This window comes from Stigmatopora nigra, chromosome 3, assembly GCF_051989575.1.
Source record: "Stigmatopora nigra isolate UIUO_SnigA chromosome 3, RoL_Snig_1.1, whole genome shotgun sequence".
In the NCBI taxonomy this organism is placed as follows: Eukaryota; Metazoa; Chordata; class Actinopteri; order Syngnathiformes; family Syngnathidae; genus Stigmatopora; species Stigmatopora nigra.
This window is the reverse complement of record NC_135510.1, coordinates 19,044,784-19,072,690: the sequence shown is the minus strand read 5'-3', so window position 1 is coordinate 19,072,690 and position 27,907 is coordinate 19,044,784. Positions and strand designations below refer to the sequence as shown.

The window sequence follows — 27,907 nt, the reverse complement described above, 5'->3', positions numbered from 1 at the left end:
GCGAGAGATTTTCACGCGCTGGAGCTCATTTAAATTACACAAGAAGAGGAGGTGAGCCAACGTGCACGCGCACGCACACGCACACACACGCACGCTTTCTTTTTAGATAAACAGAGATCAGCCAGATAGAACAAATGTGAAAAAGATTCACGCACCGCCTCGCTTGCTGAGTGTGTGCGCATGCGCGCAAGTGTCTGTTTGTGTGTGTTTGTGTGCGCGTGGGGTGCCGAATTCCCATTTTCATTTCATCTTCAGTCGCACTTGATGCTCGGAGGAAACAATGCACATCACACGCGCGTATCAAAGATAAGATTAATGATAGCAAAGAGTTATAAATATGGAGATGCTGTAACGCCTACAAACACGCTTTGAAGTCCAAGCTAAACGCCTTCTGACACACGCAAGCAACAACTTTTTAGTGGCACCTGATTTTCAATGCTAGGGGGGGGGGGGGGGGGGGGGGTGGAGTATGGATTATTGTTATGATTGTTTGGGCTATAAATAAAGAGGGATGTCGGTTAAAGTTTGTCGTTGTCTGTTGAGAGGTGTCCAATTATTTTTTTCTCGGAGGGTCGGTGGTGTTTAATGTTTTTGGGTTTGTTAGTTGATGACAAATATATTTGGGAAACTTTGTCCCAGTTAAAATGGATTGGACGTCTAGTAATGTCAATGGAAGCCGATTAATTAACATTGTTGTTATTATTATTATGCCACTGAGTGAGATGTCATGGAATAGAAAATGTCGATTGATAGCAAAAATTTAGAAAAAAATGATTTTTGATGACTTAAATGAGATTACAGGTGTCAAAGTGGCGGCCCGGGGGCCAAATCTGGCCCTTCGCATCATTTTGTGCGGCCCAAATAAGTAAATCCTGAGTGCTGACTCTCTGTTTTAGAATCAAATTCAAACAAATTTCCCCCTTTTAAATCAATAATTGTCATTTTTTAATCTTTTTTTTTTGGTATTTTTAGTTCAAAAATAATTTTGTAAAATCCAAAAATATATTTAATAAACATTGATTTATATCTATAAAAAACGGAATATTCAGGGCTTTTAATCCAGTTCTTTTAATCCATTTATTTAAAAAAAATCTAAATATTATATCTAAACTGATCCGGCCCACATGTTTTTTCATGCCTTGTGATTGGCTAACCACCAATTGAGGGTGTCCCTCCACCCCCGCTCCGGCAACCCCCGCGACCTTTGTTAAAAAGAATTTCAGAAAATAATAGCTATAAATAAAAATATAGAATTAAACGAATAAACATTCTCATTTCCTTGCAGGCAATATTTTGGACAGCCCTGAAATGAATAGCACTTGACGAGGGACTTTTTTTTGGTTCTTTTTTTTTAATGGATCAAGCAAACGGAGTCCATGTACAAGTCCAGATCGCGGGGGGGCTGCAGGTACGACGGCAAAGTGCTGTCGGGCACGGGCAGGTGCGCCCCGTGTGGCCGCAAAATGAAAAACGGCGGGTTAAAGGGCGCAAAAGTACAGTTGTACGGCAAATGGTACGACGGTTCCACGTCCTCCGGGTCCACTTGGCGTTCCCCCAACATGTACCCCATACACTGTTGCCTCTCCAGTTTGGCGATGTGCTCGTCGCGTTGCACGATTCCGTTGGCCAGATTCCACTGCATGGCCAACATTTGCGCCCGTAGGTCGGCCACGTTGACCTCCATTTGGTGGCGGGCGGCGTCCAATTGGGAGCTGAGTTCCGTCACGCTTTTCTGTAAGCACTGAAGCGCCCTCAGAAATTGAACGCTGTTCTCACGGACGCGTTTTTCTAAGTCGTCGCGCCATTCTTTTTCCAAGATGGCGGTTTCGTCCATGTACGTGGTGGGTTTCTCTTTGAGTACGGTGGAGGTGGAGATCCTGGGGCTTTTAAGGGGACGGAAGACCCCATCTTCTTCAGGAAGGTCCGGAGTCTCATCGCCACTCTGGAAGTCCTCTGACGGGAGGATGTCCTCGCCGCCGTCGACGTCTGGGTTGCTATGGTGCGGGGTCCTCAGAGAGGACTGTTTGGAGACGGGTTTAGAGGCTCGGTTTTCGTTTGAAGATGGACCCCCCTAGAAAGGGGGAAAAATGATTTTTTTAAATATAAATTGATTAAATTAACTTGATTAAAAGCCCTGAATATTCCGTTTTTTACAGATCTTAAACAATGTTTATTTTAGATTTTTTGTAAATATATTTTTAGATTTTACAAAATGATTTTTGAGCTAAAAACTGAAAAAATGATTAAAAAATGAAAATGAACAATTATTGATTTCAAAGGGGGAAAATCAGGAAATGTAATATCCATGTATACTTTTCATTTGAATTTGATCCTAAAACAGAAAGTTGGCACTCATCATTGACTTTCCCGGGCCACACAAAATGATGCGGCGGGCCACATTTGGCCCCCAGGCCGCCACTTGAACACGTGGATTATAGTAACCAATTTGAGCATATTCTCCATTTAAGTGACCTTTCCTTAACTAGTGCAACAGATCCGGGCCGCCACTTTGATATATGTGAATTATAGTCACCAATTTGAGCATATTCTTCATTTAAGTGACCTTTGCTTAACTAGTGCAACGAATCTGACCATGGACCAATCATAGGTCCTAGCAACCGTTGCTATGGGGCGGCTTTAACATTCCCCTATTGTTCCAATGCCTTTTTTTTCTGTGGTTATTTTAGGTTGTTACCTGACGACCAATTGCGAAACAACTTGTGGGAACCCTCGAAAAGGAGCACAATCCCAAAAGGAGGAGTTTTTTCCTTTCCAATTAGATTTCAAATGGATTAAAACAATAAGGACGGACAAATTGCTACAAAATAAGCAAGTAGACATGCAAGCTAAGATTGTGGTAAAACTCGGGCAAACTAATTTTCACTTTGAGTAAATAATATTCATAAAAAATGATAACGTTGTATTTTCTGTCGTGGAATATTAAATCTTAATGGGATGGCATATAGCTGTTTTGTTAGCTAAAGTGTGTTAACTTCACGTCCTCGCTCGCAGCCCGTTTAATGAGCGAGCCAAGCGTTAACATCAAAGCGATGCCTGGTTTTGATGTAAACACCGTTTTAATAAGCGTCTTGAAAATCAATATTTTTCTTTTAGAATTTGTGAACGGTGAACTTTTAGAATTTTGGTGAACGGACACCGTTAAAGATGTTAGTTTGTTTTCTGTTACGTGGTTTTGAATCCCCCTGGTGGAGAATTAGTTTTGTTGGTGTGTTTTAATCAGGCAAGTTTTTGGCCACCCAACCTTAACAAAGACCCACGTTCTTTTGTTCTTTCTGAGGCCACCTGTGACACGTTATGATTCTTTTCCGTACGAAATTAAATGTTTGTGCGTGTATTTGCCAGTAAGTACACTACAATGTGGGATGTTTCACAAATGTGTTATTCATGTGCATAAATATTAGCGTTTGCGGCAATGTTTTATCTCCGCCTATATCCGTCATTAGCATGTTAGCATACTACGAACACGTAAAGTGACGTCAGAGTTAATTCCGTAATGTGTAGCATTTCAGAAACTGGACACTAATCCAGATATAAAGTGAAAATAAATATATACACAAGGAAAAAAAATTAACTCGGAGTTCGTCGTAAACCACCAAGTTGTAATCCTAACGCCTTGCCCAACCATGTATCTGCTACTGTAAACGAATGTGTCATTGACCAACTCGAGCTAGCATGTTAGCCTCCGAGTACCGGGTTTAGCTAATTTGCTAACTGATAGTAATCCTCGTACTTGACAAATACTACGCGAATATATTTTTACAAAAAAGAGAGCATGAGTGGTCGATTTTAAAATAGAGGTCGTATATTTTAGCTAGCGACCTACATACTTTCGCTTTAATGGTTTTAGTCACCCTTTGCTACAAAGTTTATATTGTGACTGTTATTCTCCATTGTATACTGCAAGTCATGGTTTAGCTAGCGACCTACATACTTTTGCTTTAATAATTTAAGTTGCCCTTTGCTACAAATGTTTATGTTTTGACTATTATTCTCCAATGTATACTGCTAGCAATACGCCTCCATATGTAGGATATTGCTTTGCTATTGCTGAAAAATAATTCACTTTTATGCTTCTTTTCTATAGATTCTGCCGCCTGGAGTCAAAAAGCTGGTAGCAACAGTAACCGAAGGGGGCGGAGCTTCCGCAAAAGGTGAATACATTGACCTGTTACGCACCTTTTTGGAGGTATTCTTTCTTTTCTTTCGCGCGCACAGGAATTTAAAGATAGAGCTGAAAAGCATGGTCTCCCCGCGGGGTATCCGGGGGCCCCTCCAGAAAGCGCCGTTGCTTTTTTTTTTGGCATGGCGCACTTGACCGCCGTGACCTCACAGAGGCGTCAAGGGGGTGATGTCACGGGATGGCGTCAAACATAAACACGGGACGGGACGCCCATTGTGTCTTTGTCGGCCTCCCGCGTTTGAATAATAGAAGCGGTGAGTCTATTTGTGACGGTTCTCGTATGGCGGACGGAATTGAAAAGATTCCAGGCGTCAGAAGATGGCGCCGAGGGGCGAGGAGGAGACGCCAGGCGAGGCCAGCCCCACTTTGCATTCGCCGTAACCTCCTTTTTGACGCCGCTCGCCAGATGGCTTCTTCGGCTCTCTCGGCGATCCCTTGAAATGGGAGGGTTGGCGGTGGCGGCGGCGAATGGCGTTGGCTGCCACCCTCCCACTTCAAATGGATTGGACGTCGACAAGAGACTGATTTGATGGAAGGGTGCAACCAGGCTAGAGGAAGAATAAATTGTTTTTTTTTTTCTTTTGGTTCAGCCGTTGGCTATCATTGACGCACTGGAGCACTTAATGACATCCCATTCTCGCCGTGTCCATTATTCTTACAGGTTGATTAAGCGCGGCGGATGAACGAGGGGGACGTGAGCGGAAAGACGACGACGACGATGCCATTCGCCAGGTGAGTGGTCGCAATCGCAAAGAAACGGCGCCACGGTCTTTTCGATGGCGTGCCGCATGCCACAAAATGATTATTTTTGAGATTGGTCGCTTTTATTTGAGACCAATAATCTATAACCTAAATCAAAGTTGTCAAAGTGGTGGCCTGGGGGCCAAATCTGGCCCACCGCATCATTTTGTGCGGCCCGGGAAAGTCAATCATGAGTGCCAACTTTGTTTTAGGATCAAATTAAAATGAAGAGTATAGATGGATATAAAATCTGCTGATTTTCCCCCTTTTAAATCAATAATTGTCATTTTTAATCCATGTTTTCAGTTTTTTGTTCAAAAATCATTTTGTCAAATCTAAAAAAAAATATTAAAAAATGCTCGAATAAACATTTTTTTAGATTTATTAAAAACTGAATATTCAGGGATTTAATTTCCTTTTAATCCAGTTCATTTAATCCATTTATAAAATAAAAATTAGATATCATATCTAAAATGGTCACCGTCCACGTCATCCAATCATCGGCTCCAGCACCCCTTGCGACCCTAGTGAGGATACTGTAGTGGTTCAAATAATGAGATGAGTTGAGAGAGATGTGATTATCGGATTTAAAAATACTTTTTACATCATTATAAATCTTAACTTTTTTAGTAAGTAAAATAAAATGTATTAACAGGAAAGATTAGAATTTCTAATTTGCACACAAAATTGGAGTAGAACGGAAAAAAAACTTATTTCAGATGTAGATTCGGCAGACTTTTTCCTATTTTTTGTAGATTAGCATTAATTATGTTAACGATTTAATTGGGGCAGCCCTATTGTGTCCGTAAGACCGAACAGCAAAGTCTACATGCCTAAAATTTCAAGGCCAATGATTGAGTCAATTCATAAAAGTGGCGTCCCGAAACTTTTGGACAAGGTCCTCCCTGATGCGTCGGATCATCGACCGCTCGTCCTTGAAGGACGCGCGCACAAATCGACGTGATTTATCGACGTTGACGCCGGGAGTCTCAGCGCGCCGCTTACAACATCCAAGCGCTGCTCGGATGCCACTGAATTATCGGCGACCTGTCTCGGACGCTACTAGATAGGAAACCCATGGTTTTTGTGTGGGTTTTGTGTGTGTGTGTATATTTGGCGTCAAAGCGGCGGCCCGGGGGCCAAATCTGGCCTGCCGCATTATCTTGTGCGGCCCGTAAATGTAAATGATGAGTGCCGACTTTCTGTTTTATGATCAAATTCAAATGAAGAGTATAGATGTATAATACATTTCCTGATTTTCCCCCTTTTAAATGAATAATTGTCCTTTTTTAATCCATTTTTTCGTGTCCTTAGTTGAAAATTCATTTTGTAAAATCTAAAAATATATTTAAAAAAATCTAAAATTAACATTATTTTAGATCTATTAAAAATTGAATATTCGGGGTTTTTAATCCAGTTCTTTTAATCCATAATTGTAATTTTTAAACTTTTTTTTCTGTTTTTAGTTAAAAAAATCATTTTGTAAAATCTAAAAATATATATAAAAAAGATAAAATAAACATTGTTTTAGATCTACAAAAAACTGAATATTTAGGGCTTTTACTCCATAATTGTAATTTTTCAATCCAATTTTTTTTCATTTTTTTTGTTCAATAATCATTTTGCAAAATCTAAAAATATATTTTAAAAAAAGCTCAAATAAACATTGTTTTAGATCTATAAAAAAAAACGGAATATTCAGGGGTTTTAACCTAGTTAATTTAATCCAAAATTGTAATTTTTTTAATCAAATTTTTTTAGTTTTTAGTTAGAAAAAAACATTTTGTAAAATCTAAAAATATATATAAAAAAGCTCAAATAAACATGGTTTCAGATCTACAAAAAACAGAATATTTAGGGCTTTTAATCCAGGGTCCCCTGTCTTAAAGGTCAAAATAGTCTGGATCAAGAGAACTCCGTTAATCAATGACACATCCACGACCTTTTGGCGCTCTCGGCGACTACTCCCGTCCTCGGTCGCCGAGCCTGACGTTCTTTCCTTTTCAGTCTTTTTGACGCTGACAGTTCGAGGGCGGCCATTTTCTCTAGAATCGTAACTGGGAGTGGAACATTCTTTGATTTTTGACTGTAACAACTTGTCAGCGTCCATTTGCTCACGGCGCAAGCCTACCATGGACATTTTTTGTCCTTGGCGAAACCGGTTTTCATTGGCCCGTGCTAAGTGCATTTATAGATATTTGGCGCCATCTGTCTGTATACTTTCGAAGTGCCAAAAATGGGTTAGACTGAATATATAATTTTTTTTTATTTAAATCAAGGGTGTCAGACTCGGTCAGATTGGTTTGCAGGCCGCTTTTACGTCAACTCAATTTTACGTGGACCATTTTAGATAAAATATTTAGATTTTATTTATTATAAATGGAATAAAATCCCTGAATATTCGGTTTTTTATACATCTAAAACAATGTTTATTTTAGCTTTTTTTCAATATATTTTTAGATTTTACAAATTTATTTTTGGAACTAAAAACGCAAAAAAATGATTAAAAAATGACAATTATTGGTTTCAAAGGGAAAAAATAGTAAATATAATATATATCTATATTCATCATTTTAATTTGATCCTAAAACAGGAAGTTGCCACTCTATTTATTTTCTCGGGCCGCACAAAATGATGCGGTGGGCCACATTTGGCCCCCGGGCCGCCACTTTGACACCAGTGATATAGAATTTGATTAAAAAAAAGGTGAGTAAAGTTGAAGTACAACCTTTATTAATAGTGGAATCATCACAGTGCGTTTTTTTTGTTACATCAGCGAGTGACTAAAGTGAAGCCGAAACGTAAAGCAAAAACGACAACAACAACTAAAAACTCCGTTAGAACCAAAAACAAAGAACAAAACCCAAAGGAAGACTGAAATTCCTCAACGTAGACTTTGATTTGCCTCAAAGACAAAAAAAAAATGCTCGTCAGCCACACAAAAACAAAAATATTATTTTTTCTGGATGCTCATGTTTAGTTGTTTTGACTTAATTGTGCTTGCGTGTGTTGGAATATTTGAACAAAAACATCAGCTCATGTTAAACTGCGGTTTTCAAACACGTGTGCCCGCGCACGTGTTTTAGGGAAGTTGGTGCTTTCTGATGACTTTTTGGTTGGATTGGAAATTTGAATAAATCATTTTTTGCTACTTTTACACATACTGGAGTTCAATTACCGTATAGGCCTGAATATAAGACAGTTTTTTGCATTGAAATCGTATTTTTGCAAGTCAAATGAACAAAAAAAAGGTGTTCACTCGCTTTCGATCTCGCACTTTCTACGTTATATGACACGCAGTTTCTTTTTTCAGGTTCAAAAGACAACCGGCAAAAGAAAGAAATGAGCGGACGCCAGTTTCGTCTGTCGTTGGGTTTTCATCGACGTGACCTTTCTGATTTTCCTGCCTTTGACGGACGGGTCTGTCTAAAAGGTAGGTTCCTTTTTCTACTACAAAAGGCTGATTTAAATGCATGTTTGATTTTAGTTTTGCTTGAAAGTTGACAGTGTTTTCCGACTAGCATTGTTTATATTATTATTATTATTTTAAGCAAATTAAATATACAATATGAGTCAGCGTTAGGCCAGTCCTGAAACATCGTAATGCAAGGGTGTCAAACTTGGTTTGCGGGCCGTGTTGACGTCAATACGATTTAATGTGGGCCAGACCATTTTAGATAGAATAATTAGATCTTTTTTTAATAAATGGATTAAAAGAACTGGATTAAAAGCCCTGACTATTCCGTTTTTTATAGATCGGAAACAATGTTAATTTTAGGTTTTTTTAAATATATTTTTAGATTTTACAAAAGGATTTTTGAACTAAAAACAAAAAAAATGGATTAAAAATGACTGAGTGATTTAAAATGGGGAAAATCAGGAAAATTTAACTTACTCATCTCTACTCTTCATTTGTATTTGATCCTAAAACAGAAAGTTGGCACTCATGATTAACTTTTTCTGGCCGCACAAAATGATGCGGCGGGCCAGATTTGGCCCCCGGGCCGCCACTTTGACACCACCCTAAATGCCTGAATTTGCACCTAACTCTTTAAGATGGACGTCCAAGCGTCCAATTCTGATGCCCAATCCGCTTTTTGGGTGACAATAGAAAATTGGCATGATTAAAAAAGAAAAAAAATCGGACATTTTATCACATGTTTAAAGTTGAACATAAAGTCCTAAAGTTAAAATCTTTGATTTAGTTATTCATTAATGTATGCCTCAATTCTGTCATTATGCAAATTTATTAAATGTTAATTGAAGCATCATTGGGTTAAAAACATAATCGTCACAATTGCAGAAAATATGAACATAAGTCTTATTTGAGCCTGTTCAACTTTAGCATAATTTCATGGCATTCTAAGTGCAAATTTAGGTATTTTGGTTTAATAATTTAATATTTTTAAGGAATAATTCAGTTTTCTAAATTGTGTTAATACTGTTAAAAGTCCAAATTTTGTCATATTTCATCATTTTTTTTGCACCATTTACAGCACTTTGTCATGGAATGAGTTGTTTTGGCTAACAATTAGCACAATTCCTAGCATAGCCTGCACTCCACTTTATTTCATTTGATTTTTTTTCCGTAACATTTTTATTTATTTTTATTTAATACAACTAACAACACGCGTGCCGAATGATCTTTTCCTCACAAATACAGTTTTGTACACGACTCCACCCAACTTTTAAGCTCCACCCCCCACTTCCTCTTCCTCACTTCCTGGAAAAATGGTCCCAGCCAATCAGCAAAGAGCCCCCGCCCACAACTTCCTCTCGCACCCGGCAAGAAAATAAAACACACTTATTGCTGCGTTTCTCACTTCTCTCTGCTTCTAGAAAATATATACTGTATATTATATATAGAGTATATATATATATGTATATTTATGAACGTATCCGTGACAACCGCTCGCCCCCTCCCTCCACTAGGCGGCGCACAAAGAGAACGACGTCACGATAGAAAGCAGAAAGAAAGAACACGAGACACGCGAGAGAGACGTAGCGCCTCATTGGCTCGCCGGCTGTCCAGCAGTGGCGCACGCACGCACACACACACACGCAAACACACGGGGGTGCCGGAGTCACCCTCCGGCGCGGCTCAATGCCAACACGTAGGCGTACGACGTCGGCTCCCCGCGCCGGCCCCCAAAATTCAATGTTTGTTTCGGACCCCTCCTACATCAGGACTTGTTTTTTATTTTACTCGGTGCCCACTAGAGGGCGACAGAGGAAAGCCACTTGAGAATTATTCCGGCCCCCACGAAATATATGCTCAAGTGGATCTCCGAAAGAACGTAGAGAAGAGAAACATGCGTCCGACACACACGGTTTATGGCGCTAACGCACTGGTGTCAAAGTGGCGGCCCGGGGGCCAGATACGGCCCGCCGCATTATTTTGTGCGGCCCGAAAAATTAAATCGTGAGTGGCGACTTTCTGTTTTAGGGTCAAATTCAAATGAAGATTATTGATGTATATTAAATTTCCTCATTTTTTGCTTTTAAATGAATAAATGTCATTTTTAATCAGTTTTTTTTCTGTATTTTTAGTTCAAAAATCATTTTGTAAAATCTAAAAAAATGTTTTTTAAAAAAGCTCAAATAAACATAATTTTAGATCTCTAAAAAAATAATATTAAGGGCTTTTAATCCAGTTATTTTAATCCATTTATTAACAAAAAAAATCTAAATATTCTACCTAAAATGGTCGAGTTGACGTTAATGCGGCCCGCGAACCAACCCGAGTCTGACACCCTTGCGCTAACGCGTTAATATTTTCTAGCATCTGTCTTTTTGTATACGTTTTTTTGTACGTCTACGCGGGTGCCGTTCCTTACCGGGGACGTTACCCGACCGGCTTTTAAGGATCATAAGATGCGCGGCGCCGAACGGTCGTTGGACACGGTTTTACGGAGTCGGACCCCCCTCCTGATGGTGGTCAGCATGTCGCCGGACGCCCCCTCCTGGCCCTCTGGGTTTGGGGCGGGGTCTCCCGGGCGGGTGGGGAAGGGGAACTGGCCCTCGCCCAGGGCGTGGGCGCCGGCCACCAACTCGCCGATCTTCTCCACCAGGCTGTGGCGGTTGGCGGCGATCATTTTCTCCTCCTCGGTCCCGCCCCCACGTTGCTGGGCGTAGACCTCCAGGGCGGCCCCGGACCCCCAGGCGGTGTTGGGCAGGCTGAGGCGTTTGGGCGAGGCCTTGACGTAATCCAGAGCGCCCTGGGATTCGTCGGCCACGTACACGCACTCCTCGCTGCCCACCCGGGCGCCGGGCACGGTGGGGGTCTTGACGGGCACGATGGGGGGTCGGATGGGGATGGGGCCGGCGCTGGAGAGGGTGCGCCTCACCCCGGGTTTGGTGGAGGGCGTCCTGCGGATGGTGGCGGTCCCCGGCGTCCCCGAGGCTGCCGAGGCGGCCGAGGCGGCCCCCCCGGGACCCGATGCTCCCCCGCTGGGCAGGCCGGCCGTGCTGGCCGGACGCTTGGTCTGGATCATGCGACGGTAGTTCTGCGCGATGTTGGAGTGGCGGGGGATGGTGGAGGATTTGTCGAAATCCGACTGGACGTCGGGGACGTCCGTGTCGCCGTTCACCGAGTAGACGTCGTAGTCGGAACCTGGCGGGGTGGGGAGTACTAATATTATGGCAAAATCAATACTTAGCGATTTTTTTCCCGTTTTAAAAAAAAAAGTGAAAATTCACACAAACTTGATCACATTAAAATGAAGAGTTTAGATGTATATTTTCAATTTCCTGATTTTCTCCTTTTTTAAATCAATCAATGTCATTTTTAATCCTTTTTATTGTATTTAGTTCAAAAATAATTTTGAAAAATCTGAAAATATATTTAAAAAAGCTCAAATAAACATCATTTTAGATCTATTAAAAACGGAATATAATAATTAAAAAAAACTAAATATTATATCTAAAATGGTCTGCTGTATATTCAATTTCATGATTTTCCCCCTTTGAAATCAATCATTGTCATTTCTTGATCAATTTTTCTGTTTTTAATTCAAAAATAATTTAGTAAAATCAAAAAATATATTGAAAAAGCTCAAATAAACAATTTAGCATTAAATCAGCTTAGCATGCATGGTTCTTTGTCACGTGGGAGGAAACCGGAGCACCCGGAGAAAACCCACACGGAGAAAAGGCCCACCTTGAGACGGAATGGTGTCCTCTGAGCAAGACGGCGTGGTGGTCTCGGTGCTGTACCCGCTGGAGTACTGCAGCGAGTCCCGGTTGCTCTTCTGCTCGCCGCTCAGGCCTCGGGTCAGAACCATGGCCAGGTCGCTGGCGGCCGGGGACCCCTCGTCACCACCGTACTGAATGGGGAAATGGCCGTTAAGGGCGTGGCCTCGACGGGCCGAGAGTGGGTTCGCCGTCACCTTGGCGGCGGAAGACGACCTGGCCCTTTGGCCCGCCTCGTCGGCGTGGGACGGGCCGGCGTAGCCTTGCGCCACGGGCGACCCCTCGTTTTCCCGCAGTCTGTCGAGCGCCGGCTCCTTCCTCCTCTGGACCACCGCCATGGGGGCCGCAGCGGCGGAGGCGGAGCCTGTCGGTTGCTCGTAGGAACCTGCTTTGGACCAATCCTGGAGAGCGTGTAGCCGTTGTTAGCATAAATTAGCATACAAGCTTGAGTTAGGGTTAAACTTAGCGGCTCTTAGCCAACTGGTCGCTTTTTCCGTACGCGCGTTGGATGTATGCAGCGTTTGGGAGGGGGCGGAGACTTTGGGTGCTTTCACACGCGAGCAAGTTGACCCTCTTTTAACGTTTTTGACGCCAGTTTGTGCTTTTTCTTTAGATTTTCCCTTCAAAGTAACACATTCGTACTCCTGCTTAAAACTATGAGTATGGAGTTGAAAATTGGGAATCAAGAGGCGGCTTATATGCGAGAAATTGTCAAATCCAAACATTTTAAGGGTACAGCCCATTCTTGCTTTGTGAAAACGGCGCTAACCTAACTACTCGCACCGGCGCCCCCTGGAGGGCGGTCCATTTGGAGACCTCCAGTCTTGGATTGGTCGCAACTCGCTGTGAAAGCACCCACGGTGAGCCGAATGTTGCAGAAATGAAGCGAAAATGTGCAAATGAAAGAAAAGGATGAGCGTAGAAGCCAGCAGGGGGCGACGATGGGGAACAAACCTTGCGAGAGGTGGGAGAAGAGGAAGAGGAAGAGGAGCTGACGGGAAGGGTGACAGAGTGAGGTCTGGGCGAGCCCGAGCGAGACTGAGCGGGGCGGAAGGTGGCCAAGGACGACAACAACTGCGGGGCGAGAGACAAGGTCGCGTGGGGGGGCGGGGCCAATGCTGCCGGCCGGCCAATGGAAAACAAAGTAGCCTCTACTTTGTGAAAGCGTGACATGAAGAGACACGTGGAAATTAACTCTTTCAGTGAAAGGAGAAGATGGAAATGAGAGTGACTCGTTTCTAGCTTTTGCTTGAATGAGCCGGGGGGTGCCGGAGCTGACTTTGGAAACAAAAACTGGTCACCAGTACGCCAGTGGGTACACCATGGAAATATAGCATGTGTTTGCGCTAATGATGGCACTGCAAATCCAACTAAAAATGAGGCGAAAGAGTGTTTCCTTTTCTTTTGTCCCCCACAAGGGGGCGCTGAAGCTAATTGTTAGCCAGCCAATCACAGGGAATCTGCTAATAATAATTCCAAAAAATAATTTCCAATCATTTTTCCAGACCTGAAAGAGTTATTTTCCAAATCAACGACACCCATTTCAACTGGGAGCGTCTACCAGCTCTCCCAGTCCAAATAGATTGGACATCCATCTTTCCCAGTTGCTATGGAGTGACTTACAGTGGTGGGCGAGTTGCATTCGCTGACCGACTGGCACGTTTCCGACGCCTCGGAAGACGCCGAACTGGACGATTTCTGCCGAGATTAGGATTTTAAATGGAAGCCATTGTGGGCGGGGCTTACACACGGGGGATGTGGGTGTGGTCCTACCTGACTGGTGATGTCTGAGGGCATGGGCGAGGGAGGCTTGGAGTAGATGTTAGCGTCCTGAGACACGAAGCCCGAGTCGTGCGACGAGACGCTGCTGAGGCGGTGGGCGGCGATCCCCGCCGCCGCCGCCGGTTGGCACGCCGTCCCGCCACGGTAGCGGTACGAGGAGGTCGGCGAGTGGGGGAGCGACCCCCCGCCGCCACCGCCAGGACCCCCGGACGATCGGGAGGCGCTGCTGTGGCCGCTGTTGACGCTACTGCGAGGCGTGGGCGGAGTCGGTTGAAGGATTTGTGTGTTTGTGGGCGTGGCCAAAGGAGAAACATGTTGAAAAGGGCAAGGTCATACACTTGTGTGTTTGTGTACCTGCACATGCTACTCTTGCGCGAGCTAGAACTGCTCGGCGAAGAGGGCGGAGTCTGATAGGACCAGCTGTAATCCGAGCCCTTCAGGTCTTTAATCACCTGGCAACGCAAACGGAATCGTGAGTGGACGCCACGTAGACAGACAGACGTCCAATCCCACCTGTTCGCTGGCGGCGGGCAGCTTGTGCGGGTCGGCCGTCAGCGCCGTCAGGTCGTCGATGATGGCCTGCAGGTGCGTGATCTCGCCCAACATGGCGATTTCGCCGTTCTGACAATGTAGACACGGTCAAGGCGGGTCAGTGCTGTGAGACCACGCCCCCAGAAAAGGGATTACTGACCACAACGGGCTGAAGGAAGGCGCCGAAGGTGCAGAAGCGTCCTCGTTCTTCCACTAGCGCTCGCCGTACTGCTTGTTTTTCCATTTCCTCCATTAGTAAGCACATGTCGGTCACGTCCTGCATGGCGCTGTCCAGCTGGGGTTGGAGGTCGCCGCGACCTGACCCCGCCCACAAAAAGAACAGTTAGAGCTCAAGACCGGGGCTAAAGTGGAAATGCTAATGGCGGATGCTAATGTTGGAGGAATCTCCAAAGTTAAAATTGAGTGGAAGCGGTGGCAAGTTTGCCCGCCCCTTTTTGCAATTTTAAAGACTTTGGAGTTTGGGGGCGGGGCTGATGGAAGATGAGAGATTTACATTGGTAGCCAATAAAATGAAAGATGGCAGGCATGTTTGCATTTGAGTTAGGGCTGGGTGATCTGGCCTAAAAATAATATCGGGATTTTGAAAAAATTCTGCTATTTGATTAAAAGTCACTTCTGAAGACTTTTTAAAAAATATTTATAATTAAAAAATGACTTAAATTCTGTCATAAAATCCATTTATCGCCCAGGCCTAACACTTAGAAATGTGTGGAATTATGTACCTTATTTTGCCGTTCAATATATATATTAATTGATTTTTGCATTTTAAGCCTCCCATTTGTGCGCCATTTAATATACCCGGGTATACTAAATGGCAACTCACTTTTTTTGGCAAGATTTGTGTGGTGTTCATGGGGGCATATTCATAGATACTGTATTTTCACAACGTAAAATTGCATTAAAATTAGGAAATTAAAGTTTTATAGGGAGAACAAAAAAGGCCAAAAATTTTATGAGACTAACAGCATTTTTTTAATTTATTACAGGGACCGGAAATTGTTCGGGTCTGCAGATTTCAACCTTAGACGTAAGGTCAGTGTCAAAAATGAGATATTGAAATGCTTTTTTTGGTGTTTTTTATGCGTTAGTGGTCGGTAATGTGGGGTCAGTATGTCATGGGAAGGCTTTATGTGAGAGTTTGTCAATGTGTGAGAGCGTTGAGGAAGTGCCAAGGAGGCCCAAAGACTTACCCTGGATTTCTATTAGAGGCCGGCCAAAGGGGGGGTGGGTGAGTGAGTTTTGGGATTTGGGGAGAAGCAAAGTGAGAAAAAGGGGGGGGGGGGCACACAATCATTATTGAGGGTTAGTCGGACATTATTGCAAGATAGAAACTGAAAAAATACATTGTCTTATTTAAATGGGAAAGTTTACATTTGTTTTCTGCCTAGCAACTGATAGACCAAGAGTAGGGAAACTATGCATCTGCTCATTCTGAGACTTTTTCTTCTAAAAATGCACTTATTTTCAAGTATTATGAGTATGGCTTTCAAGGAATAACATTTGAAAATAGGAATGGTTTTAGAGACAGGTCTCAAAGTGGCGGCCCGGGGGCCAAATCTGGCCCGCTGAGTCATTTTGTGCGGCCCAGGAAAGTCAATCATGGGTGCCGACCTTCTGTTTTAGGATCAAATGCAAATAAATAGTATAAATATATATTAAATTTCCTGATTTTCGCCCTTTTTAATCAATAATTTTCGTTTTTAGTTTAAAATAATGTTGTAAAATCTAAAAATATATTTAAAAAAGCTCAAACAAACATTGTTTTAGATCTATAAAAAACGGAATATTCAGGGATTTTAATCCACTGCTTTTAATCTATTTATTTAAAAAAAATCTAAATATTATATCTAAACGTGAAATCAAGTTGACGTTATAAGGGCCTGGGAACCAACCCGAGTCTAACACCTTTTATGGCTCTCTGCTTAGTTGAAGTAGCACCTCTCCCGGCCACCAGAGGTCACTACAAACCTCTGTCTTAATCCGACTGTGATGACTCATGTTCCTCAAGGACATGCTTGGTTTTCACAAGGTAACAGCCATTTCTCATAGTTATATGCTTATAGAATAGACTTGAATGGTATGGCGTTGCCTAGCAACATTTCCATTTAATGGCGGGGTGCCGTGAACGAAGCAATTTTGCCTCCTCACCTTTGCGAGCTTTCTTCTGGAGCTTGACGGTGTCCGACGACTTCTTCTTGATCTCGTGACGCGACCTCTTGTACTCTGTCCGACACGTCAATCAGACGCGTCTTTGATCGAAACCATAGGCCCCGCCCCCCTACGACCTTACCTTTGGCGTGGTCCTTGTCCAGCTGATTGGCCGTCTTCTTCCAATCCTCGATTTTGTCCTGGAGGGGCGTTATCAGGCTCTCCATCAGCGCACTGCCGCCAAAAAAACACGGGTTTTAGTCAGGGGTGTTCCGGGATGGGACGCCATTGGCTTTTAATGACGAGGGGGCGGGACAGGAAGTGCTTTAGGCTCACTTGGTGAACTGCCGCAACTTGGCCTCGATGCTACGGTGTCTCATGCACATCCTGGTTAAGGCCGAGCCGATGTCTCTGGTCGCCCCTGGAAACGGCAAAAAAATAAGCATATTAAAACAATAAGTGGCGTCCAATCAGAAAAGGAATGGTCAACACTGTCCTAATGTGGGTATTAAGCTAATAACATGACTACGACGAACAAACAAAAAGCTATTTTGACCGTGTCCTGACTCAGAAAGTGGAAGTCCATTCTTACTGAAGTTTTATGAACTTGGCTTTTGTTAGCATTAGCGCGGCTAACATAAACACGCCGTTCTATTTTGGGAATGGGCCTGGAAAAAGCCCACTGTGGTGCTTTGAGCGACGGCCGCGCACTGCACGCTTTCGCCAAACAAGGTGTTGCCAGTCCAGCCGTTGTTTAGCAGGACTTTAATGTCTCATACTTGTTTTTTGATCCAGTAAAAAATTGGCATTCAAAATGTAACTCATAATCCAGGGCGATTTATTTAAATTACAGTCAATTTATTTTTTATATATCCAGACTTGAGAAACAATAAGGTTATCCCCAAAAAGTAAATTTATTTCCTTATCCATTATTTTATTTTGAAAATATTGTCATGGATCAATAATTGTCCATTTTTTAATACCTTTCCTTATTTATTATTTTATTTTGAAAATATTGTCGCGGATCAATAATTGTCAATTTTTGTATCACATTTTTTCTGTGTTTTTAGTTCAAAAATATTTTTGTAAAATCTAAATATATATTAAAAAAAATAAAATTAACATTGTTTTAAATCTATAAAAAACAGAATATTCAGGGCTTTTAATCCACTTCTTTTAATCCATTTATTTAAAAAAAAATCTACATATTCTATCTAAAATGGTCCGGCCCAAATGAACTCAAGTTGACGTTAAAGCGACCCGCCAACCAACCGTTAAGTGGTCTGTAAAATGACTGAATGAATTAAATTACAGCTGTATTCTACCTGGCAACATCCTCTGATTGGTTCAAGTCCATCTCTATCTAATGGCCTGGCCCTGGACTTTCTCTAAAAGCCATCATCATCATCATGCCTTGTACGAACGAAGCACTCTAAATTCATCTCATTTGTCGTACCAAACAGATAACAACTTTTTTTTCCATCTTCTTCATCTGGCCGTGAATCTCCCGCTGCCTCGCAAAGGCACGTTAATGGCGGCTAAACAGGAAGAAGAGGAAGAGGGCCATCATAAAGCTTAGCCAGATCAAACGCGTACACACACTCTTTTTTCTTCTTCTTCTTGTTGCTCTTTTCTCTCCAGCTCATTAAAATGGGCGAGACGAGCCCTTTGGTTTCCTCCCCGCCGGTCGGTTTCCGTTCCTTTTTCGTTTATCCTTTTATGCACTTTTTTTTCCTTCTTCTTCTTGGACAGTTTTGTTTTGAACGTCTTTGACATCTTGCTAACCATCATCATCATCGTTTTGGTGATGGCGGTCCGGATTTGACGGGAAAAAAAACCTCGATTGGCATGCATGTGCATGCGTGACATGGCCCGGACTTTATTGAATGGTTGCCGGGTAGAACCAGAGGCCAGGGGGAGGAATTTGTTAATTATGAATGGAGCGCTTTTTTCGGGGGATCACAACGAACTAGTGTGTGTTAATGTGTGTGTTGTGTGTGTGTGATACACTGATACACACATCCATGAATCAATAACACACTACGCCTGTTATTAGTTAATAATCAAGTCAACTATTGTTACGCTTAGTTAGTACAAGGGTGTCAGACTCGGGTCGGGCCGCATTAACGTCAACTCCATTTCATGTGGGCCGGACTATTTTAGATAAAATATTTACATTTTTTATAAATGGATTAAAAGAACTGTATTAAAAGCCCTGAATATTCAGTTTTATCATAGACCTAAAACAATGTTTATTTGAGCTTCTCTTTTTAGATATTACAAAATGATTTTTGAGCTAAAAACACAGAAAAAATGTATTAAAAATGACAATTATTGTTTTAAAAGGGGGAAAATTCAGGAAATATAATATAAATCTATACTCTTCATTGGAATTTGATCCTAAAACAGAAAGTTGGCACTCATCATTGACTTTCCCGGGCCGCACAAAATGATTCGGCGGGCCAGATTTGGCCCCCGGGCCCCCACTTAGACACGCCTTAACCTCACAAGGCTCACGTAAGGAGCTGGAGCCTATCCCAGCCGATTTGGGGCACACCTAGAATCAATGGCCAGTCAATCGCAGGGCACCACGAGACAAACAACCAATCACCAGGGACGATTTAGCATCCAGTTAGCGTAGCATGCATGTTTTTGACATTTGGGAGGAAACCCTCGTAGGCACATTTTGCGTTTTCTTCTCTTATTTTCGCTCTAATGGCTTACAGTAGCAAGCAGGGTTACAAAAACATCAACTCAGGCAACATTTCATCACATTATTTTTATAATGACCACGTTGGGATGAAGACCCCCCCTCCCTATTTTAATCATGCTGTGTTGCCCCCACTATTTTACACACACACACACACACACACACACACACACACACACACACACACACAGTCACACACACAGTCACACTCGTGCACTGACTCGAGGCCGAGGGGTCACGGCGCGGTCACTTCCTGTCACATCGCATCCCTCCGCCCAAGCTGCTGTTGCCATGGCAACATGGCCCCCCTTAACAACAAGCCACTGTTTCCTAAATGGTCAAAATAAAAAAAATAACAAAAGGCCAAAGATTGTAAACATGATATTTGGCATTTTTTTTAGATGCAGAGCCAGCGCTAAAAGAAAAAATATGCCCAAATCGGAATTTTCTTTTTTTAAATGTATTTTTCCAAAATGACCAATCACTCAAAGCTAATAACAAGCTAGCATACAATTAGCCTAGCATGCACATTTTTGGGGGTGCGAGAGGAAAGCAGACTACCCAGAAACCAAGCTGTAGAAAAAATGCAAACTTCACACTGAGGATCGGACGAGGATCAAACCCACGACCCTAAAACTGCGAGTCAAACTCACTAACCACAAATCACCGATTCACCTCAAAAAGTAACATTTACTTCAAATAAGTCTTACACATGTTAACTCATTTTTAACCTTGAAAATAAAATAAGATACACAGTGAGGATCGAGCTGGGTTCAAACCCACGACCCTAGAACTGTGAGGCGAACGCAATTACCACTAAACCACCCGTCCACCTCAAAAAGTAGCATTTACACCAAATAAGTCTTACACATGTTTACTCGTTTTAAACCGTGAAATTAAAATAAGACACACAAATGGCGTCCAATCACGAGACCGACAAACGCATGCATGAGAATCTATCTCGAATGAATCTACACACAGACAAACGTGATCTCTATGCGCACACATTACAGGGGTGCCGTGATTTGACCTAGTCAAAGCGAGGAATCGGGCCATATAATGCTGACATCATCCTCATCATCATCAGCTTCAGCATCATCATCATCGGCCTCCGGCCCGGTAACGCTGAGTCACACTGCAGTGCTCTAAATATAGAATTGTGGCAAATGCCACAAACGGCCCAAACCAGACCAAACCAGACCACCCATCCCTTTTTCGCTCAAATGGGATCGGACGCCCGTGTCTGTCCCACTCAATTCACGCCAAATGAATCCGGACCATTTTAGATAGATTAATTTTTTTAATATAAATGGATTAAAAGAAGTGGATTAAAACCCCTGAATATTCCGTTTTTTTATAGATCTAAAACAATGTTTATTTTAGCTTTTTTTAATATTTTTTTTTAGATTTTTGAACTAAAAACAGAAAAAAATGATTAAAAAATGAAAATGATTGATTTCAAAGAGGGAAAATCAGGAAATGTAATATAAATCTATACTTTTCGTTTGAATTAGATCCTAAAATATAAAGTCGGCACTTTTTCTGGCCGCACAAAATGTTGCGGCGGGCCAGAATTGGCCCCCGGGCCGCCACTTTGACACCAGTGATCTAAAATGTCGAATTTCTTGACACAATGAAGTAACCTCAAATTAAAACGTCTGCCTTAAAACGAACTTTTTTCTAAGTAATAGAATCAAATAAAAGCCAAAAGATATCATTAGCGTATCGCCCAGAGCTAGCATGTTAGCGACTTAGCCAAGCAAAAGCCCCCGTCCAAACAGCTGAGCGGAACCACCCGGGCGGGAGCCTTTCCCGCTCTTCTCTCGGCAACAGAGCTATTTTTCTATCTCCCTCGACTTGTTGCCCGGCAACCCGGCCGGCGCGCGCCATTGGCCGAGGCTTCGGAGGCAGATCCTCAAGACACCGCCGCGCCTTCCTTACCCATGACGGAACCATAAATAAATAAATGATGCGTGACGTACCTCGAGTGTTGGTGGCCATGTCCGCCACTTTCTGAAAAGCGTCCAGGAAAGCCACCGCCGCCAAAACCGTCGTTCTGCAAAAACACGTTGCTTTTAAAATAAGGGTGCCGGAGCCATGGATTGGGGCGTGTCCACTCACCTGAGCTGCGAATGGAGCTTGGTGGCCTTGGCGCTGAAGTCCTCCCATACTGGATAGGAACACTGGGGACATAAATACGTCGTCACATTAGCTTTTTGTGGAACTTTTTGTCATCAAAATAATTCATTTTCATAAATTTGGAATTCTTTTTTGTGCAATGCTATAAGAAATGTTGACAAATTGAGCCAAATACCAAATTGGCCTGAATATAAGACAATGTTGTTTTTTTTGCATTGAAAAAATGGGGGTCGTCTTATATTCGGGGTCTAGACATTATGGCCAATCACAACGCAATAGGATTTTTTTGATGGTTAATGCAGTTATTGCAATTTTGTTATTTTATCTCAATAGATTGATTGATTTACATTGATTTACAAATGTGATTGCACTTTAGTTGACATATTTAAATGTTTAGTAGATATTAAGATGTGATTTATAGTTTTTGCATGATTTGAATAAGGCGAAATAACATGCCTTTTCTCTCCAATATATTAATCATATATTTCAGATAAGCTGACATTATTTTGTGTAAGAAAAATTGAATTTGCTATTTTTTTTTTTTTTAAAGAGGGTGTCGTCTTATATTCGGACCAATACAATACTATCCATAGGCACCCATATAATGTAAACATACACTTCACAGTAAGCTATAAAAACCGCACACACACACACACACACACCACTTCCCGCAAGCCGAAAGCATCACTAATGAAAGCCGCCCTTTGGCGGCCATTTCGGCTCTCGACCGCAACCCAGATTACATTACACTTGATCCAAATTGACCTCTGACCTCTCGTAAAACGCCGGCAAATTGACTGTGTGCGCGTCTGTGTGTGAATTGCCATCAGATGCTGTCATCGAGAAGGGAAAGATGCCCCTCCCCCAATGGCGGAAGGATGTTTTGGAATGATGATGTCATCGAGACTTTGATGCGGTTTGGAATGGGAGATCTCCCGGGTGCCCTTGGCTCCGCCCCCTCTGGGCCCCGTTTGAAGTGGCAGCTCCAGACGAAGACTTGGGAACGCCAGATAAGGTGCGTTGACGCCTCGTGTCGTCTTGGGACGCGAACACACCCGCACACACCCACACATACGCCACCCACACATTTACCACTATGTTGAAATAATGATGGCGGAGGAGGAGGAAGTCCTCCCTCCCTCCCTTCCTGCTTTCCTCTCACAAGGACGTCTAGCTTACTTTGTGTTAACGTGTTGTAATTGCTGACTTTACAAAAAGACCAAAACAGCTAATAATCACGTACGGGTGTCAGACTCGGCTTGGTTCGTGAGCCGCATTAACGTCAATTTGATTTTATTTTGACCATTTTAGATGAACATAATATTTAGATTTTTTTAATATAAATGGATTAAAAGCCCTGAATATTCAGTTTTTTATAGATCTAAAGGAACGTTTATTTTAGTTTTTTTAAATATATTTTTAGATTTTACAAAATGAGTTTTGAACTAAAAACACAGAAAAAATGGATTAAAATATGACAATTATTGATTTAAAAGGATCAAAATCAGGAAATTGAATATACATCCATACTAGATCTAAAAGAATGTTTATTTTAGCTTTTTAAAAAAAATATTTTTACAAAATGATTTTTGAACTAAAAACAAAGAAAAAAATTGCATTAAAAAATGACAATTATTGATTTAAAAGGGGGAATCAGGTATTTTAATATACATCTATATATCTATCATTTTAATTTCATTCTAAAACAGAAATTGGGCACTCATGATTGACTTTCCCGGGCCACAAAAAAATGAGGCAGCGGCCCAGATTTGGCCCCCGAGCCGCCACTTTGACACATGTGGTATAGCCTTGTAAGCCAAGCCTTGTAAAATTAGAAATAATTTTCCCCACGTTAGCTCCCGAGTTAGCAAATATGCCCCATCAAAAGATCCACACGTGGCTCACGAGCCATATAATTTCCCTAGCCCTGCTCTGTACAGCATAGTTTTTATTTGACTTTTTACCTTCTAGCATTGTTATTTAATTATTTCAATGACTATGGATGTATTGCGTTCACATTTTATCGATTAACTTGAAATAGTTTGAGCTGTCATTCTCCCGTCAAGGTCAGTGGGCGGGGTTTGTGCGTTAGGGTCTCAACGACAGCGTTTTTTTGCAGACGTTTTAGCGACATTAGCATCAAAGCGTGGACTTTAAAAGAAAAGCGACCGGTCGGTCGGTCCTCGACACGTGAAGCCCCGCCCCCTCCTCCATCCCTCCCTCCTCCATCCATTTAAAAATGGCATTAAAATTCAAGTGTGTTTCCGGATGGGAGCAAAGCTGGCTTTTTTTTTGTCGGAACAAAAGGGCCAACCAGGGGAGATCCCGCTCGTCGTGGGCTCGTTAAAATCTTTGGCTCGTTAAGAGCGGACGGAGGATGCTGGGAGACGGCCAAAATGGCCCCTCCTCTTGTCCATTGGCTGGATTGGAGCCCCCAAAATGAGGCTAATCCCCCCCCCCCCCCCCCCCCCCCAACCCCATTCCATCCCTCTCTCTCTCTCTCTCTCTCTTTCTCTCTCTCTCTTTTGCTGGATTTCCTCTGTTTGCCCTGCCAAACAAAGGGAACAAAAGAGGCTGAGCCGCCTGCCGGCCGGTCCTCCGCACCAATCGGTCGCCGCCACCACGGGAAGTCGGCGAACGTCGTTCCTCGGCCATTTTTCATTTATCACCGCCATGTTTGCTTCGGATACATTATTTACATTTTTTTATAAATGGATTAAAAGCCCTGAATATTCTGTTTATTATATATCAAAAACAATGTTTATTTGAGCTTTTTTTTTTTAATATTTTTTGATTTTACAAAATGATTTTTGAACTAAAAACACTGACAAAAATGGATTAAAAAATAACAATGATTGATTTAAAAGGGGGAAAATCAGGAAATGTAATATCCATCTATACTCTTCATTTGAATTTGATCCTAAAACAGAAAGTCAGCCCTCTGCTTTACTTTCCCGGGCCGCACAAAATGATTAGTCGGGCCACATTTGGCCCCCGGGCCACCTCTTTGACACCCGTGGAACTTGTTCCTAGCAATGAATGCCTGCATGGCTTTTCTCCGGGTGCTCTGTTTCCCCAAAAATATGCTTGCTATGGGGAGGGAGATTTAAGAGCAGAATTTGGTCAAAGTTGTTGGGCTTAGCAAAGAGGAAGTGAGGATTGCGACGAGAGGCGACGAGAGGAAGTCAAATCGCCGTTTGTAGTGCTGACGTGACATTTTGTCCCCCTGGTGGGGGGAGACGGGGGACTGGTGAGGCCAGGGGCTCCGCTAGCCTCGTTAGCACCAAGACAAAGTTGCTGTTTCTAGGCCATACTCTTACTTGATTGGTTTAGAGCTGTCAGACTCAGGATTAAAATCAGGCAATATAAAATACATCTCTACTCTTCATTTGAATTTGATCCTAAAACAGAAAGTCAGCACTCATGATTAACTTTCCCGGGCTGCACAAAATGACTCGGCGGACCACATTTGGCCCCCGGGCCGCCACTTTGACACCTGTGGTTTAGAGGGATAGGTCAGAGGGCAATTTTAGTTTTGGGGGGCCAAATTTACGTCAAGGATGCTCAATATGTCGAAAAATATGGAGTAGGGACGTTTTAAATATCATATTCATTCTACAAAAGTCTATTTATATTTAAAAATGAAACTAATAATGAGGAAAATACTAAAACGAAAATAATGGGAAAATAAAAAAAATATATAATACCGTAAATAGTGGCAATTGAGTTCATAGATAGTCGTAAAAAATGGAATAATTTGTAAAAAGCTGTGAAACACCCACACTGGTGTGCTTTTTTTTTTTTTTCCCAGACGCTGTGTCACAGGTGCTTCCGTTGCCTAGCAACCGGACCACCAATGACTCCGCCAGTCTCAAAATGGTGGCGGGTGGGGAGGAGGGGCACCGCCGCCGCCGCATCCTCTGCGCCGTGCTTTGGCGGTCACGCCGTGTCACCGTGGCGACCGTTTATCGCCGATACCCAAAAGTATTGGGACGTTGCTGTTTATTTTGTCCAAGAACCAATTTTCGTATTCATTTGGCTTGGGACAAAGGCTAGAAACATTTGAGTTGTTATATATATAAATATATAGCACATAACACAATGCAAAACGGCCCTTAAAGACGTCTCCGTCGACAAACTAATGACATTTTACTGCCGATTTTGCCACTTTTCCAGGAAATCCAAAATAGTCCAGGGAATACGGGGCGAGGTGGACTGAATTCCGGTTTGCTGTCTCAGGTTTCCTGATACAAATGCGCTTTTGGTGGTTTGGGAAGATTTAGTTTTATACACTAGAGAAAAAATAAAATAAAAAAATATTTTTTTCAAAAATAGATCCAAAATGGCGGCGCACGGGTGCAGTGGCTGGCTCAATGGCCTCCAGTTTGCTTTACCAATTTGGTCATTCGTAGTTTCTAGGTATGTTTACAGATAAAAAAAAATGCTTGTTGTAGTTTGGGAAGATTTAGCTTTATACGCTAGCAAAAATGTGATTTTAAGATATGAGGATATGCTCATTTTTGATTGATTTGTTTTCTATGGACTATTTCAGTGGCACAGATTGTGACAAACGTCCAATCGACTGGTCGTGACTTTGAAAGATGACGACCGCTTGACGTCCAATCGTGTTTGATGGGAGAGGGGGGGCGACAAGCTTGGGGTGAGTCGCATTTGTTTATCTTTTGTTTGCTCGTTTATGATCATTTATGATCATTTACATATTAGCATGAGTCATGTCCCTTCATTTATTATTCATGTGTGGCTTCTCATTGTTGTCTGCCATCGCCAATATACATATTGCAGAAAATATTACAAAGAGCTTATTTATTCATTTGTTTTTTTGTATACATAGTTTTTTTAAATGTAATTTATTATTTGACGTAATTATAGACTTTTGTATTATTAGGAATGATAGTATGGGTTACTGTGAGAAAATGTTAGGATGATCTTATTTATTGATTTGCTTTTGTTATTCATTATTTGTATTCATAGTTTTTTTAATGGATTTTATTATTTGGCGTAATAATAGACTATTTCGTCTTAATGTATGATTATTAGTCATCATAATCTAGGAAACTGGGAGACAATATTAGGAAGCGCTTATTTAAGATATAATATTTAGATTTTTTATTTGAATAGATTAAAAGAGCTGGATTAAAATCCCTGAATATTCCATTTTTTATAGATCTAAAACAATGTTTATTCAGCTTTTTTTTAAATATATTTTTAGATTTTACTCATGATTTTTAAACTAAAAACAGAAAAAATGGAATAAAAAATGAATTATTGATTTAAAAGGGGGAAAATAAGGAAATATAATAAAATACTATCCTCTTCATTTGAATTTGATTTTAAAACAGAAAGTTGGCACTCACAGTTGACTATCCCGGGCCGCACAAAATGATCCAGCGGGCCAGATTTGGCCCCCGGACCGCCACTTTGACACCAGTGCTATCGACTATTTCTACTATCAGAAGATATTACGAATGAGTTTATTCACTCATTTGCTTTTTTTAATTGATGTATTGGTATTCATAGTTTTTTTTTGTATTATTATTTGGGGTCATAATAGACAATTTCTCCCCGACATATGATTTAATAGGAGTTATATCACGTAGCAATAATCATTGACGTCCATGCACGCGTACGCGCACACAAAGAAGATGCTGAGGAATGACGTTCACGCCGCCTCCAGCAGACAGACACATACACTCTTCTTCTTTTTTTTTTTTTTTTGGCGGTGGGGGGGGGTCGTTCGTTCGTCCGTCTGGTTGACGGACGCCTGGCCGTCACACAAAATCCAATCAACAAATGAATGAATGAATGAATGAAGGCGAGGCGCATTTCCGCCATCCACAGATGATCTCATCCAAGCATAAAAAAAAAAAAAAATACATATTTTGTGTCCCGGCGCAAAGTCAAAAAGGGCAAGAATAAAGCCACGCATAAACGGGTGCACATTTACCTTCATGTCGTTGACAATGGCCTGGAAAAGCCCCCCCAGGGCCCCGCATTCCTTCTCCACCGTCTCCATGTTGGCCAAGTCCACCATTGACGCACACACGCACGCGCGCGCCCCCAAAAAAGCGCGCCTCCCAATATATGATGGACCAGAGGGGGGGAGTGAAGGAAAAATGAAAAACGGGGAGGGGGGGAGAGAAAAATGAAATATTTCCAAAGGAGGTCTCGGCTCCCTCGAGCTGCGACGCGCGCGCGGACAAAAAAAAAGAGAAGAAGAAGAAGAAGAAGGAGAAACCAGTGATGCGCTCTCTCTCTTTCTCTCTCTCTCTCTCTCTGTATTTTTCGACCCCCCCTCCCTTTCTCTTTCAGCGACGTACGTTCACACGGTACCGGAAACGCGCACGCGCATTGGCGCAACGTGGATTCGCATCGATAGCCGCCGATGGACGGCGTGCGCGTGACCGTACGTGTGTGCGCGGAGA

The 27,907-nt window shown here is 42.3% G+C and overlaps 2 protein-coding genes and 1 long non-coding RNA gene across 6 annotated transcripts; 1 reads left to right on the top strand and 2 right to left on the bottom strand.

The window, feature by feature from the left end:
- Positions 1-1,337: 1,337 nt before the first annotated feature.
- On the bottom strand, positions 1,338-4,363 carry LOC144194647 (uncharacterized). Its single transcript, XM_077713854.1, has 2 exons — positions 4,198-4,363; positions 1,338-2,071 (listed from the first exon to the last, which is right to left on the bottom strand). The coding sequence occupies exons 1-2, from the start codon at positions 4,261-4,263 to the stop codon at positions 1,352-1,354; spliced, it is 786 nt and encodes a 261-aa protein (XP_077569980.1). The 5' UTR covers positions 4,264-4,363; the 3' UTR covers positions 1,338-1,351.
- Positions 2,672-26,110, top strand: LOC144194649 (uncharacterized). Of its 2 annotated transcripts, none has more exons than XR_013325944.1 (7): positions 2,672-2,857; positions 4,106-4,172; positions 4,863-4,933; positions 8,256-8,375; positions 15,454-15,499; positions 22,295-22,479; positions 26,017-26,110. It is a non-coding gene; the product is annotated as an uncharacterized LOC144194649 (long non-coding RNA). The 2 variants fall into 2 exon arrangements; XR_013325943.1 differs by lacking the exon at positions 2,672-2,857 and adding an exon at positions 3,139-3,362.
- On the bottom strand, positions 7,654-27,742 carry mtss1lb (MTSS I-BAR domain containing 2b). Of its 3 annotated transcripts, XM_077713849.1 has the most exons (16): positions 27,430-27,742; positions 21,447-21,508; positions 21,308-21,381; positions 16,952-17,036; positions 16,758-16,849; positions 16,616-16,690; positions 15,658-15,666; positions 14,607-14,764; positions 14,429-14,536; positions 14,270-14,367; positions 13,907-14,162; positions 13,757-13,831; positions 13,088-13,207; positions 12,331-12,534; positions 12,102-12,267; positions 7,654-11,555 (listed from the first exon to the last, which is right to left on the bottom strand). In XM_077713849.1, exons 1-16 carry the CDS (start codon positions 27,514-27,516, stop codon positions 10,810-10,812), a joined length of 2,415 nt encoding a protein of 804 aa, XP_077569975.1. In that variant the 5' UTR covers positions 27,517-27,742; the 3' UTR covers positions 7,654-10,809. The 3 variants fall into 3 exon arrangements, with proteins under 3 accessions (XP_077569975.1, XP_077569976.1, XP_077569977.1); XM_077713850.1 differs by lacking the exon at positions 15,658-15,666; XM_077713851.1 differs by lacking the exon at positions 13,088-13,207 and having other exon boundaries at positions 27,430-27,739.
- Positions 27,743-27,907: the final 165 nt, after the last annotated feature.